Source organism: Moschus berezovskii, chromosome 15 (assembly GCF_049115385.1).
Source record: "Moschus berezovskii isolate FMDL1 chromosome 15, NW_MosBer_1.0, whole genome shotgun sequence".
In the NCBI taxonomy this organism is placed as follows: domain Eukaryota; kingdom Metazoa; phylum Chordata; class Mammalia; order Artiodactyla; family Moschidae; genus Moschus; species Moschus berezovskii.
The window spans coordinates 76,768,223-76,783,605 of record NC_142474.1 but is presented as its reverse complement, the minus strand read 5'-3'; the positions used below and the strand labels follow the sequence as shown (position 1 = coordinate 76,783,605).

At 42.3% G+C, this 15,383-nt stretch overlaps 1 protein-coding gene across 10 annotated transcripts in view; it reads right to left on the bottom strand.

Annotated features, from left to right (window-relative positions):
- Nucleotides 1-15,383, bottom strand: part of PLCB4 (phospholipase C beta 4) — a 489,193-nt gene that overhangs the window by 157,898 nt on the left and 315,912 nt on the right. For all 10 annotated transcript variants that reach the window (XM_088844295.1, XM_088844296.1, XM_055426743.2 and 7 more), the window contains 3 exons: nt 10,202-10,282; nt 8,610-8,669; nt 7,018-7,161 (listed from right to left, as the gene is read on the bottom strand). In XM_088844295.1, coding sequence (XP_088700421.1) covers nt 7,018-7,161; nt 8,610-8,669; nt 10,202-10,282 — 285 coding nt within the window. The remainder of the gene's footprint in view (nt 1-7,017; nt 7,162-8,609; nt 8,670-10,201; nt 10,283-15,383) is intronic.

Here is a 15,383-nt window from a genome sequence, read left to right as displayed (position 1 = left end):
GGGTTTATGGTAAAACAACGGCAGACAGATGAGGAGGATTCAGAAAAAAGCTCTATTACATACAGTTTAGAAAAAAAAAAAAAGGGAAATATCTCCTTCATGCAACTGCTTTTATTTATAGATGTTTTAAGTTATGGCCGATCAGACACACCTACTACCCAAAGGCATACTGGATTTGAGGGAAAAGTACCAGCAGCTTGCTAGCAATTCCTTTTAACAGAAGACCTTTAAGGAGAGGAAATGAAAGCAGAGTTTTCTGACTGGAATGACAGGAAGGATTTAGGGAAGCAGAAAATAATGATCTCAATTGGAAAGAGGTCAAGACACTGGGGTTACAGCCTCCAGGCTTGTCATGTATTCTCAGCAATGGCCCCCTTACATCCTGAAAAGTGACTCTAAAAATAATACCATGGAATCCCAGACATTTTGGACTATCATTGAATCACATTTTCTTGGTTTTCTTATCCAAACATCATTCTCCTAGCTTTTCTTATAGCTAAACTGTAAAAAACTTGAGGGTTATACCTATTTATCACCTAGGTTAGACTTTACAGATTCAGTTCACATAAAGACCTCAATAAAACGAGGACAAGTGTATGGACACTGAGGGGGGAAGAGGGTGTGATGAGCTGGGAGACAGGGAGCGACACATATACACTATGGATAATATGCATAAAACGACAACCAATGAGAGCCCGCTGCGCAGCTCAGAGGACTATGCAGCGCTCCGTGGCGACCCAGATGGGGAGGAGATCCAAGAAAGAGGGGAGGTATGTGTGCACACAGCTGGCTCACTGTGCTGAACAGCAGAAACTAACACAGCATGGTAAAGCAGCTACAGGCCAATAAAAATTCAGTTTAATAATGAAAAAGAAAAATAAATCATACCAAAAAAGACAAGCGAGAAGAAAAAAGCAAACACCTTTCACTCTCTGTCTGATTCCACTCCCAAAGGCTGCCACTGTTACCTGTTTCTTTGTCATTCTGGAAATTATATATATATATATAACGGACTTCCCTTGGGAGCAGGTTCAGTCCCTGGTTGGGGAGCTCAGATCCCACCTGTCCTGTGGCCAAAAAACCAAAACATAAAACTGAAGCAATATGGAAACAAATTCACTAGAGTTTAAAGACGGCCCACGTAAAAACACGTCATATATACAAAACAACAAAATGTATGTACTGAGCAGTGATTAAATGTCAGGCACTGAAGGTTCTAGACGCTGGGGAAGTAGTAGGGAATGGGAAGACAATAAACGAATGCATGGCGTGTAAGCAGTGGTAATGCTATGAAGAAAAGTAAAGCAGGATTAGTAGTTAGCACGTGCTGAGGGGAGATGAGGCAGGCAGCTAAGGTGAGGTTCCAGCAGAGACCCGAGAAACATGAGGGAGGAAGCGCCGCATGTAACTGGGGAATCGTATGTTCCAGGCAAAAGGAATCGTATGCACAGGCAAAGTTCCTGAGGCTGGAAGGAAACAGGGAGAGGGAGAGGGTGGCAGCCAGAGGAAGGGAGGTGAGAAGGGATTCTTTAAGGCCCTGTAAGCCCTGCAGGGTTCTGAGCATCAGTGATGGGATCTGAATTACATTCTAGAAACATCCTTCCAACTGCTATTTTGGGAACAGACTACAACAGGCAAGGTCAAGGCAGAGAATTAGGGGAGAAATGGTATTGAGTTGGAGAGCACTGCAGTGATGGTGACGGTAGACTCAGCTAGATTCCAGACACAGAGTGCTTGTTAACAGACCAATCAGGACACGCGAGAAGAGTGTCTATGGCCTCAGCAACCGGAAGGATGTGGCTGGAAGGTCTGATGTGGACTTAAGTTTAGGATCCTATCAGACATTTATTCCATAGGGGAGAAAGGTCTATAAAATTGAGCTCAAATCTTGTTCAAGAGTTAGAGGGACTGCTGCTGCTGCCGCTAAGTCGCTTCAGTCGCGTCCAACTCTGTGCGACTCCATAGACGGGGGCCCACCAGGCTCCGCCGTCCCTGCAATTCTCCAGGCAAGAACACTGGAGTGGGTTGCCATTGCCTTCTCCAATGTGTGAAAGTGAAAAGTGAAAGTGAAGTCACCCAGTCGTGTCCAACTTAGCGACCCCATGGACTGTAGCCTACCAGGCTCCTCTGTCCATGGGATTTTCCAGGCAAGGGTACTGGAGTGGGTTGCCATTACCTTCTCCGGTAGAGGAACTAGACAAGCTTATTTACTCTTTAAGCAGAGGGCATGGCTGAATAAAAGACAAGATGCGCTATAAGGATGTCTTTTATACAAGTGTCACCTTTTATCTAAACAAGAAAACGTACCATCATTTTCACCATCTCGGGTACTGTGAAAATATTTTGTATTTATTTGAAACCTTAACTTTAGTAAAGTAAGATTTCATGTTAAATGTTATTGACTCTTAAAACACCCACTTGAAATAAGAAAAGATATCAGAGAACCCTTTTACGAAGTGGAGGAACAAGGAAGTAAGATGACTTTCACAGAGTCAGGCAAGGTCCCACATGGGAAAGCTGGTCCTCCATGGACAGGACATGGATTGATAAATCCCATCTGCCTGGATTCAATGTTTGGTTAAGGAATTTTTCAGAATCATTGGACTGTAAGTATCATATAAGCCCAGGAATTAAGAACAAACTCAAGAATCTCAAGTAAGTACTCCTAAGCAAAGTCTGTCAGAGAAGGCAATGGCAAGCCACTCCAGTACTCTAAACTGGAAAATCCCATGGACGGAGGAGTCTGATAAGCTGCAGTCCATGGGGTCGCTAAGAGTTGGACACGACTGAGTGACTTCACTTTCACTTTTCACTTTCATGCATTGAAGAAGGAAATGGCAACCCACTCCAGTGTTTTTGCCTGGAGAATCCCAGGGATGGGGGAGCCTGGTGGGCTGCCGTCTATGGGGTCGCACAGAGTCGGACATGACTGAAGCGACTTAGCAGCAGCAGCAGCAGCAAGCAAGGTCTGTACTAGAAAGCCTCTTAAAACTTCTATATTACTGGTCAGACCAACCAAGACTTGTCAGATAGCATAAAACAAGCAAAACATTCTGACCACCCAGGGAATGGCTAATCCTCACAGTTAATAAGCTATTTTTCAACATTTTGTAAGGTTTTGCTCTCATCTTTCATGAGTACCATGAGTTATTTATGTTTATTTCCATACTTGTTTATGTTTGTAATAAAAACTACATTAATCAGTAAAAAAATGCTTGTGGAAATAAAGAGTGTTGCTGGTTCTTCCAGTGAATACTTGGGAAGATTTCTTTAAAGGTAAGTTGCTAAGAATTTTTTCTCAAGTTCTATGTAAATGAGACAACTAAAAGATTAGGGAAAGAAATTATTCAGTTGTAGGACTCTGTTCTCTACCTGCTCCAAGAGTGTCTTTAAAGTGGACTCAGTTGTGTTTTAAAGAAACCAAACTGGATATTTCAGACAATGCATTATGGGTGAAGTACAAGTGAAAAACAAAAAAGGCTTCCCAGGTGGTGCTAGTGGTAAAGAATCTGCCTACCAATTCAGAGATGCAAGAGACAAGGGTTCTATCCCTGGGTCAGGAAAATCCCCTGGAGTAGGAAATGGCAATCCACTCTAGTATTCTTGCCTGGAAAATTTCATAGACAGAGGAGCTGCTTGGCTGCAGTCCATAGGGCCACAAAGAGCCAGACAAGACTGGCAAAAAAATCCATCAACCACAACCAGTAGACCCAAACTGAATGCAAAGATTTTCGCCCTAACATTAAAAGATTGGCCAACAACTGAACCAAATCTATATGTTTCAGGTTAGAATAGAGTCTCTGTGGAGTTCTGTCCCAGGCCACAGGTGTGAGGCCTTGCACCAAGGCCACAGAATTGGAGCCCAGAGCCAAGGGCACCTCTGAAGCTGACCGAGCCCCTTTGTAACTGTGGCCCCAAACCACCCCACCCCTCACCGATCATCACCAACCAGCTTCCTGACACCAAATTCAGCAAAAATGCCACCCCATGATCACCCTATCATGCCCTAACCAGTCACCTAAAGCCAAGCCTCCAGCAGGAATCTGCTTTGTCTTGAGGCTATAAAAACTGGCTACTAACCCACAGAAAGTGTCGCCTCTCCCTGGTCTGTCAGGAAGCTGGCCTGCTGCACTCGCAGTGCCCACGTTATCTCTGCTCTGTGTTCTTAATAAACTCACTCTCTTCTGAAAGGCTCTGTGTCTGGAAATTCTTTTCCAACACACGCTCAGCCTGCCATAAGAGTGTCTAAGGTCAGTGTAATTTTTAAAAATGATGATTTGCTTTAACTGACTTCTCTCATAACATGAACAGAATATCGCTAGCTAAGAGCTGTTCTATGGTCCCATGATCCTGGGCTCCTAAGCTGTACTCATGTCAAAATGGTATGACCACAAAAAACCCCAAATCTTATCTTTAAGTATAGACTTCTGCCCTGGAACACAGACTTATATATCATGTATTTGTGACTATAGGGTTCAAACCATGGCCCTTAAGTAAAATAAGACTGCAGCAATCAAAGCATGGAAGTATGGACATTTCTATTTACTGATCCGAGCCACCTTCCCAGGACTGTACTTGCTCAGGGATGGGGTGGGGTTGACAGTTTCACACAAGAAATCAGAAGGCTGAATTTTAGACTGGACTCTGGCCCAGCCTGCTGTGTAGACTCAGGCGAGTTCTTTTCACTTCTTGGCTTCCTCTTCTACATCTGAAAAACGCGGTGTCTCAGTTCCACCTCCAGCTCTAAAAGTCTAGGACTCTGTGATCTGAACAGTGAACGTACACTGGGGGCTTTAGATGAGAAAGGCACAGGCACTTTCCACGTAATGCATCCTGTAACCTACACAACAATCCTACGAGCAGGCGCTGTGATGCTGTTCCATTTTGAGATGAAGCAGGTGAGGCTCAGCAAGGCCACTCGTGTGTCTTGGTCACACAGCTGGGAAGTGGAAGAGGCAGGATGTGTGGCCAGGCAACTTGTTCCCGATCCCAGATTCTTAAGGTCATAAGAGTCATAGGGTTTCTTGTAATATGACAAGTTGACAAAAGACATGACACAGGTCTAGAGAACTGTCATTTTGTAAAATTTCAAGCATTTTAATATCTGTCTGATTAACAAGTCTTTCTCTTTCTGGGTGATCAGCATGGACTTCTGGGATTGAATGTTGCTATGGCAAATAGCAACCAGAAAGACCTTTGTAGCAAATAACATAAGCATGTACTAGAAAAAATGCTTGTTTAAAATAGCAGCAGGATTCAAGAAACCATCCAACTGGGTGTTGATCTGAGCACCATAATGAAAGAACAATATTGAAAGCAACATCTGTTTTCCCAAAGTGAGGTGATCTAGAAAAGCAGCATAAAACCAACCAAGCCATGCAAGTACAGAAGCAAAGGCTCTCATGTCATGTGGAACATCCATTCCTTCCTGGACCCAGAGCCACAGCTGGGAGCTTCTCAAACTTTACTGAACATGAGTTATTGAGGGGGGGGGGGACTTGTTAGTAATGAAGATTCTGGATCTGTAGGTCTATGTGGACCTGAGATTCTAAGTGCAGGGAGTTCCCACTGAGGCATGTGCAGCTGGAAAATAGACCACATTTTGTGAGTGAGGATGAAAGAGTCTTGATGGTCTCAGTATCTATAGAACTCAATTCTGTATCCTTTGATTCTGAGTCCAGGGTAAAGTCTTCTCATCTCAGTTTCATCAAATAATCTTACCTGGATATTCCCTGAGGGCTCTAAAGTTCAATATTTCTAATGATGACCTTTCTCATTCAACCCTGTACTGAGTTTCTACTTGCAGTATCAGTGGGAAAATAAAATGCCCACCTCCCAATCCCCCAAACCCAGATCTCTGCCATGGAAGAGCAGAGGCCCAGGCCTCTTCACACATTTTATGCAAAGATAATGGTGCTCTGTCCACAGGTAATACTGCCTGAAGACAAACAACTTGCAGGAGAGTGAATGACATTCGAGGCTTTTTACTTTGGGCAATATCTCTGAGACTCACTTGCCAGGGCAATGGTAGGCTGGTTACGGTACTAAGATGGATCATAACCCAATACTTTCATAGCTTACAGGCAGGGTGGGCATCAGTCATCTAGACGTGCACTAACAGGGTGACCACAGCCATACGCAGCGACTGAGATGCAGTTCATCTGATCTGAAAACACGCATTATATTTTGACGACTTTGTTTGAACAGAAGAATGTAAAATATGTTAACTGATTTTATCTTGATTTTATATTAAAATGACCTATTGGGTTAAAAATGACATACCAGAATTTAAAAAGATACAGGCATCTCTATGCTCAGAGCAACAACATTGCTTACAATAGCCAAGACTTGCAACCAATCTAAACTCCCATTGACAGGGGAATGGATAAAGAAGATGTGGTACATTCATACAATGGACTACCACTCAGCCATGACAAAGAATGAGATAAGGCCGTTTGCAGCAACGTGGATGGACTTAGAGACGGTCACACTATGTGAAGTAAGCCAGGCAGGGAGAGATAAACAGCATGTGGTATCACTTCTATGTGGAATATAAAATAATGAAGTTAATTTTACCTGTGGCTACCAGAACAAATTAAACTACATCTGTGGCTTGCATTATATTTCAGCTGGGTGGTGCTGATCTATCCCTTTGCTAGTCAAACTGTGGTTCTCAGACCAGCAGCATCAGCATCAACTGGGAGCTTGTTAGAAAGGGAGAATGTGTCTCAGACTTACTAAATCAGAATCTGCATTTTTACGAAATCCCAGATGATTCTTGTGTACATTCTGTTTAGAGAAGTTCCTACAACATATCACAGTCAGTGTTCAGGCTGCTGGTATTCATGAGTGACATGCTGAAAGGGTATTGTGCTTGCTGAATTTTCTAGGGCAACATTCTAGCAAGCAATGGAAACTTTCTTTAAAATTTAAATTATACAATTCAAAATACATGAAAAATTATGTGCACCACACATGTCCATATGGGATGGACAGAGGCTGTGTCATGGAGGATACCTTAGTTATTTCTGGATTTTCAGCCACCATGTGCGTGAAACTGATGTTCACCAGATCTGCACCACTGCAGACACAAACTATCCGCCCTTCCAGATCATTTTCTGATTTGCCAAGCGCTTCAAGAGCAGCCAAAATTTTGGGATCCTATAGAGGTAGACAGATAGGAAAAAATACATTAGATCACAGAGCATAGAAAAAGAAACTACATTTGATGTAAAAACATCCAGTAAAGCAAATTCTTCTATCTAAAAATGTCCAGATATCTAGTGTTATTCTAAAACTCACATAGATAAAATCTATAACACTACACATTACTGGAACTCATCTGGTGAGAAAGGTATTATACAGTTATTGATTTAGAAGACGGGGAAGCAGGGTCTTTCTTTCAATTGAGGGTTGTAGTTATTGGAGGACGTGAACTATGGCAGCAGGACTCAGAGGCTCTGCCTGAGACCTGATTGTGTCTGCAAAGGTCAAAGGGGTTTTTCACAGAGAACAGTCACTGGGGATTCACACACACATGCAGGGCATTGCCATAGTCAGCAACCTCTTGTTAAAAAATGAGATTGAGTCTTTCAAATAGCCTGGACACAAAGAATGAACACATGCATCTCTAGGAGCCCTGGCCTCCTCATTTGGAATGAAAACTGTGTAAGTCTGCCCTAATTAGCAAATAAAATAGTGGCTTTGTCCTCTGAAAGAACTCAGGGGGAAATGCCAAGGTAGTTACACAGAGATATTAAACTAACATTAAAGAGGGTCACTAGCAAAAACCAAAAACAAAGTCAGGAACATAATTTTGATTTGAACATCTAAAAACCTGCAAACCTGCAAGACTATTATGGAAAAGGGAATAAATGTCGTGCTGGAATATTCTAGGAAAAAAACCATCTTTTAAATTCCGAGCGCAAATAGCTTCCCATTCAAACAAATCAATCACTGTGAAGAAGGCTTATTTATGCGCTGTCATTCTTTTTTCTCTCAGAGGCAAACTGAGCCTTCAAGGTGAGCCAGGGTCTGCATGCACAGGTGCACAAACTTAGAACTACCCAAGTCATCTAAATTTCCACATCAGCCATGGACCAGAAGTGACTCACTGTTTGCTGATAAAGAAGGTGGGGATCGGGGGAAGGGGTGCTCGTCAGATTAATTTCTGAGTTAAGGGAACAGTTTATTTCGATGCTAATATCACACAAAGGCCATCATTTTCAAAGGTTAATAACAATTTCTAATATAATTAAACCCAATGCAATCCAAATCACCCAACCATTACAGGTGAGATTCTAAATGATATCTGTTCTTCATCCCCAGCTGACGATTTGGGGGCAGTAATGGGCCTCCCCAGTGGCTCAGTGGTAAGGAATCTGTCTGCAAGGCAGGAGACAAGGTTTCAACCCCGGGTCAGGAAGACCCCCTGGAGAAGGAAATGCAACCCACTCCGGTACTCTTGCCTGGGAAATCCCATGGAAGAGGAGCCTACCAGGCTACAGTCCTTGGGGTCACAAGAGTTGAACACGAATGAGTGACTAAACAACAACAAAGGGGTTACACAGCAGTCTGTGTCTAGAACAACAAATACCAAGCATGGGTACCTTTGGTGTGGCTCCCAGCCGAACACTGTTGATGAGGGAACATTCTAGCACTTGGCCTTCCTGCAAAGAGAGCACATAACACAGCAGTGAGTCTAAATTCTGCCAGACCTACAGCACAGACAGGGATTAGCAAATGTTTGTGATGATGAAGGCAATGCTGATTAGAGTAAGGCAGAAGCAAGAAACAAGTAATAATAACAATAATAATTTCCAACAATCAAAAATAGTCAAGATATTGTCAAACCAAACTTTGGTCCATTCATATGCGTGAAATAAAACCAATACACGGACACTGGGCTGTGGTGAAGGAAAGTGCAGTGTTTACTGTGAGGCTCCAGGCAAGGAGAACGGGTGGCTCTCGCTCTAAAACCCGGAATTCCCAAAAGCAAAGGATCTCAGCAAAAAAACTTGAAAGGGCAGCTGAGGCAGGGATAGCAGGGTATACGATCAGCTATAGCACAGTTCTCTGACTGGTTGATGGTGAGACAACATGTGGGTTCACAGGGGTGAACATTATTCATCCTGAGGCTCCAGGAGGCTACGTCCTCATGGTCATCAAGTAATTAAATGCTTCCATTGGGTGGGGGGTTTAGGATCTGTGAAATAACTCAGGAAATGTGCATCAGAAACGATCTAGAAACTTCAGAGAGGAGCTAAAGCAGCAGATATGCGGGAGGAGTCTGTTCTGGGAAGCTCCCATAGCATCCTGCCTAGCTGCAGAGACCCCAAACATTCCATTCCATATGTATATATATATATATATATATACAGATACATGTAGAATGCAACTCTGAATAAGTACACGATGTTACTTTTATATATTTAATATTGTGATTACTGCCATGTATATTATTGAATATATGTATGTACATGAAATATTAGTGGCACTGTACTAACTTAAACTCTGATTCTACTCTTCAGAAGTTCAGCTCAAAGGTTCACAAAATGTGAACGCTGTGTCATGTGTTAAGTCCTGGAAAGTGCCCTTAAGTGCACCTCTGAGACTTCAGCTTGAATACCTCCCTTCTGGGAAATCATTCTAGCTACCAAGATTTAAATCAGACTTGCCTGCTTTCAAGCTCTTGTAACCTGATGGAGGAGCCTGGTAGGCTGCAGTCCGTGGGGTCGCTAAGGGTCGGACACAACTGAGCGACTTCACTTTCACTTTTCACTTTCACACATTGGAGAAGGAAATGGCAACCCATTCCAGTGTTCTTGCCTGGAGAATCCCAGGGACGGGGGAGCCTGGTGGGCTGCCGTCTATGGGGTCACACAGAGTCGGACATGACTGAAGTGACTTAGCAGCAGCAGCAGCAGCAACCTGACCTTCTCTTTCGCAACTCTCAATGTCTTGTAACTTTCTTTCTTTCTTTTGGTTGCCAGATTTTGATCCTAGGCTGGAATCTATAAGGATCACATCCTTAACCATTACTATATCCTCAACACCTGGCACATGGAAGCCCATTTTAAAAAGTCTTGAGTGGATGAATAAGTGTAGGGTCCATGCCCTCAAGGGGCTTTTGGTCACTTGTTGAGAAATGAAATGCCTTCACCCTGAGAGCAAGAAGGAACAACTTGTTTCCGTGCCATACCTTGCCTTCACTTCTCCAGGTCAGAAAGAAGCCAAATTCATCTACTTTGAAGAGGCAGTTGGGTTCAAACACAAAGGATTCCTGTGAAAAATAAATGTGTTGATCTGCATGACTCACACCATTTTGAATATAATAAAAATGCAAATATCTTTTAGCATCTAAATAAGAGATAAATGCGTCCTGAATCTAATGACCACATTTCTCATTATATTATGTAACATTTTCATTTTGAAAATTCCTTGCATTCATTTTTGCGTTGAAAGACTGATCAATTTTGTACAGCATCTTCCTTTAAGGCAGTTTTAAATACTAAAAACATACTAATGCTCTGAAGGTACATAGAGGAGTTTTCTCAAAGATCTTGGGAAAAAGAGCTGCTGGAAAGAAGGACTCCCAGGTTTCAGCCAACTGGTCTCACTCCACACAAGAGGAATTGTTGCTAGTCTCTAACATGATATCAGAAATCAGGAGATAATTTTTTTTTCTTCATCACTGATTTTTTTTTTTTTTTTTTGGTCTACAGAATTCAGTATTCAGAGGTTTACTCAGATAACTCCTGAGCTTTCTGCTTTTATTTCCAATCTCATTGGGTGTTCCATAAACTGGAACTTCAGCAAGATTTTGAGCTACTCAAAGTATAGGCCTGGGAGCAGCAGCATCAGCCTCACTTGGGAGACTGACTGAACTGTGGAATCTAGGGCTCCAGGCCAGACAGACTGAATCAGAGTCTCTGGGGTAGGAACCAGAAATCTGTGCTCCAACAAGCCCTCCAGGTGATTCTAATACACAGTGAAAATCTAAGAACCAATGCTGCGGACATCAGGATCAGATCAAGATGGAATGTTAGCCAAATGCAGGGGCCCCACAGCAGCTAAGTTGTATTTCCCAAAGGATTCCTGGTCTTTAGCAAGAAAGCACCATTGTTCTTTAAAACTCCACGCAAGTTCTATGTCAATGAAAGCAAATAGGCCCCCAGGAAATGAAGCCATATGCCCTCTGCCTGCATTACACCAAGACTTGGCACTCACGTGTCAACAAATCCACTTCTCGTGACCTAAAGAACTTGTCCTCCTAGATAATTATAACACTGCTATAGGGAGCTGCCTGGCAAATAGGAACAGGTGTGACTTCAAACAAATAGAGAGCAATCACTGGATTAAGATTTTCAGCATAGTCCAGACTCTCAATTCAAAGCTTGTTTTTCTAAATTTCAAGGAAGTAGCAACATTTATCAAGGTAAATCCAGTGTCAATGTCACATTTTAAAGTTCCAGGGACCCTGAACGAAAATTTGTGTAGTTTTCTGACAGGTGAAGAATTATCATGTGCAAGCTGTCACAGAGATGAATAACATGAAGGAAAGGCATCATGTGACCTTTGTTCATGGAAGAAAAATCCAGTTCTGCCACTTATTATTTACTTTCTCTTACAAAGACTCTCAGTCTCAGAATCCTTATCTAACAAAAGGAAATATTTACACCCACCTTTTAAGGAATGAAATGAGATGATAAATGCAAAGCACTTTTACATTTTACCATGAAAGTGAGTCACACTGTTACACACTTCAGCAAGCGGTAACCACCATCCTCTATCCCTGGTTCAAGTTTACATTTGTGGTAGCAAATTATTAACAATGTGAATTTATCAATATGTAATGTTTTTGACCCACGGAAATGAACTTCTGGATGGTTCAGCTCTTTAGGAAAGGTCTGACCCAGAAGTTGACACTTTAGATGGGTCTTGGAGGATGAGCAGAAGTTATCCAGGTGAAGCAGCGTGGCAGGTATGCAGGACTGCTGACAGCAGGGGCTTCGGAGGAGGTGATGTGGTAGGTCCATCTTAAGGGGATGATGGAGATGAGACTAGACACATAAATAAGGCTAGATCAAAGGGTGGGGTACATCATACAAAAAGGTATTAAACGTAACCCCAAAGGTCTTGAATCATTACTGACTGAGAAACGAGAATAATCAAACTATGAGAATGAACACATTGTAGAATACTTTCCAAGCAATATCTTAATGGTAGTATGACCTAAAATGGTATTTACAGAGTAGACCTACAATGAATCAGCTACCATCATTATTTATTTATGTGCACCCAATCCAATTCCAAATAGGGGTTTGGAATGATCCAGGAAATAAACATGATAACTAAGAATGATTTTCCAGCTTATTTTGAGGTGGAACTTACAGTTCCTTGGCCTCCTTAATGGCAAAGTTTTTTTCTTTCTTCCTCTCTCAGTTACTTAGTACCCTCTGACTTTACCGTTACTAACTGGGAATTTGGATTCCTAACATCCCACTCTTGGATCATCTGATGCTTTTAACCCCTAGCTCTATAGTCTTCACTCTCCTATATTAATCTAAGTTCCTACAACTTCCTACTTATTAATCCTGCCCACCTCTTGCTAACCACCAGGATTCCCTTGCTTTCACTTCCATCTTTGTCTAGTTTATTTCCATGGTCCAACATTACAATCACTTCCTCACAGACACCTTCAACTTCTATGTCTCATTTTCTGTTTTCATGGCCAAAAAACTAAGTCCATCCTGTCCATTTTTTAATCACTAAATCTGATAGAGAAAATCACAAAACTGGGTTGTCTGGCTTTGGTTTAAATTCAAGATTATAAACTTCAAGTGGATAGTCCACATGACTTTCAACCTTATAATTCTTTCTTTTAAAGTTCCCCACTCTTCAAAAGGATTCTCTCAGTGCTTCTTCTCAAACTCCTTTCAGTTCAGTTCAGTTCAGTCGCTCAGTCGTGTCCGACTCTTCGCGACCCCATGAATCACAGCACGCCAGGCCTCCCTGTCTATCACCAACTCCCGGAGTTCACTCAAACTCATGTCCATCGAGTTGGTGATGCCATCCATCCATCTCATTCTCTGTCATCCCCATCTCCTCCCGCCCCCAATCCCTCCCAGCATCAGAGTCTTTTCCAGTGAGTCAACTCGTCGCATGAGGTGGCCAAAGTATTGGAGTTTCAGTTTTAGCATCCTAGCCAATTACTGAGCTTCATTGATTAAATAAAGGAAACTCATCAGATGAGAACTTTCTCCATCTTTCCTCCTAATAACATATGCTTTCGCCCATCAAAGGTCAATCCCTCTGCTTCTGCTCCAGAATCAGTCGTCTTCCAGATTCCATCCTCTTTCACCTACACAAGGATTTCAGTCTTCTATATATCATCATCTGATACACATCAGTTTTTCTATGAGGTCATCCCTATCAGCACACAAATGAGTCCCAGCCACCCCACTTACTCCTTCATTTACCTTCTCATGTCTCTGGTCCACTTTAAGGGCATGTATCTTGAAGAGTTTGTCTCCAGCCACTGTCTTTACTATTTCTCCTCCATACCATCTCTGACCAATTCCACCTGCCTTCTGCTCCTCCCACTTGCTCACATTTCTCTGCCTGGCTCACCGGGACTCACTTTCACGCTGCCATATGCAGGGAACACTTTGATTTGATCTTCCAAATGTTCAACATAACAACTTCTTACATGTTCTTCAGAAGTTGGCTCTGGGGATTGTTATTTCTACTATGTTCCGAGACCTCTTTTAAACTAAAGCTTTAATACCATCTACTTCTTGATGACTCCCAAATTTATAGTAGCAGCCCCGTCCTCTCTGGGTTCTCAATTCAGACATCTAACTCTCTTCTTGACATCTTCACAGGAATGTCTCCAAATTAACACATCCATAACCAAATTCTTTATTCCTCACCCTGTTTCCCCAAGCCTTTCCATCACAAGATGTTCTGGGCTCAATCCTTGTCACTAGTGTCCTGATTTACTGAAACTACAATCACCCTTGACTTTCCATTAACAACTCCATTTTCATAGCATCCATCTCCACCACCACCACCACCTTGGTCCAGAGCATCACCATCTTTGTCATAGACTGATCAACTCATGTCTACTCTTTCCTTCACAGCAGCCAGACTGATTCTTCAAAGAGTGAAGCCATTTAATAGATCCCCATCATATTTAGGATAAAATCCCAACTCCTAGCATGGGCTAAAAGGTCCTGTATGATCCGGGTCTTAGAGACCTGATCTCACGTCATTTTCTGTCTTTGCTTTCCTTCCCGTTCACTTCACCCAGCAGTGCTCTTTTTCTTAAGAGTACTTCTTAAACTCTTACAGCCTCAGGGCCATTGCATCGGCTGTTCCTCCTTCCTAGAAGTCTCTTCCTACTGTTGTCAGCTTTTCTTCATCCTACAGGCCTCACTTTAACTTCCCCCTCTTCAGAGGGGATATTTCCTTGGCCTTCCTAATAGGTCTCTCATTTTATTTTCTAAGATAGCATCTTGATTATTTCTTTCCTTGCAACTAACACAGTCTGCAGTTATTTCATTTCTTTGTTTATTATTCACAGCTTGGTTCTTACACCAGAGTTTAACCTCCATGAGGGCAGAGTCCTTGAAACTTTCTTGTTCACCTTTGTGCTCCAAGCAGCTAGCACATCAAAGGCACACTGAAAGTAAATTCATGCACCAAAAATTTAAATGAATCATTTTTTTTTCAAAGATACTTCACAGTAGGCCAATATATAAAATGTAAGCAAGAAGTCACTCAAGTTGAGGGGGTTGCACCAGGCCCCCATAACGGTCAGTCTCTGGAGGGTTCCCAAGAACAGACAGACAAATGTAAGGCCACCAATGCTTAGGCTGCCTGCCTGGAGGAAGCAGAAGCTTTTTCTAATTCATACAAGTTCATCTTAGAGGTTGGGTATGGTTTTGAGGTACCTCATAGGAATCCCTTTTGGAACAAGAGAACTGAATGCCCCTACAAAGAGATTATTTTCAAAACGGTATAAAAACCGCAGGCAAGGAGAAGAAAAATAAAGCAAACTTGCAAAATAAGGACAAAGTAAAAGATGAGTTTTCAGAAATTTTTGTTAAAAGGTCCTACATAGTGAGAATAAGATGCCTCATTGGCTTTGGGCTCCCTAGCAACAAAAGCAAAAGGGGAAAATATCATCTTCCAGGTGCCCATCCAGTTCATAGATAAAAATATCAGATGTTAGTAGAATCAACTGCCAGAACAGAAATTATCTAGTGAGACACTTAAGGAGCACCGACAGATGCTAATGACAAGGTTTCCAACAAAACCCACAATAAGCTTGTACTGTGACCGGAAAATTCTTGGACCAAATGGGTTGAAATTATCCA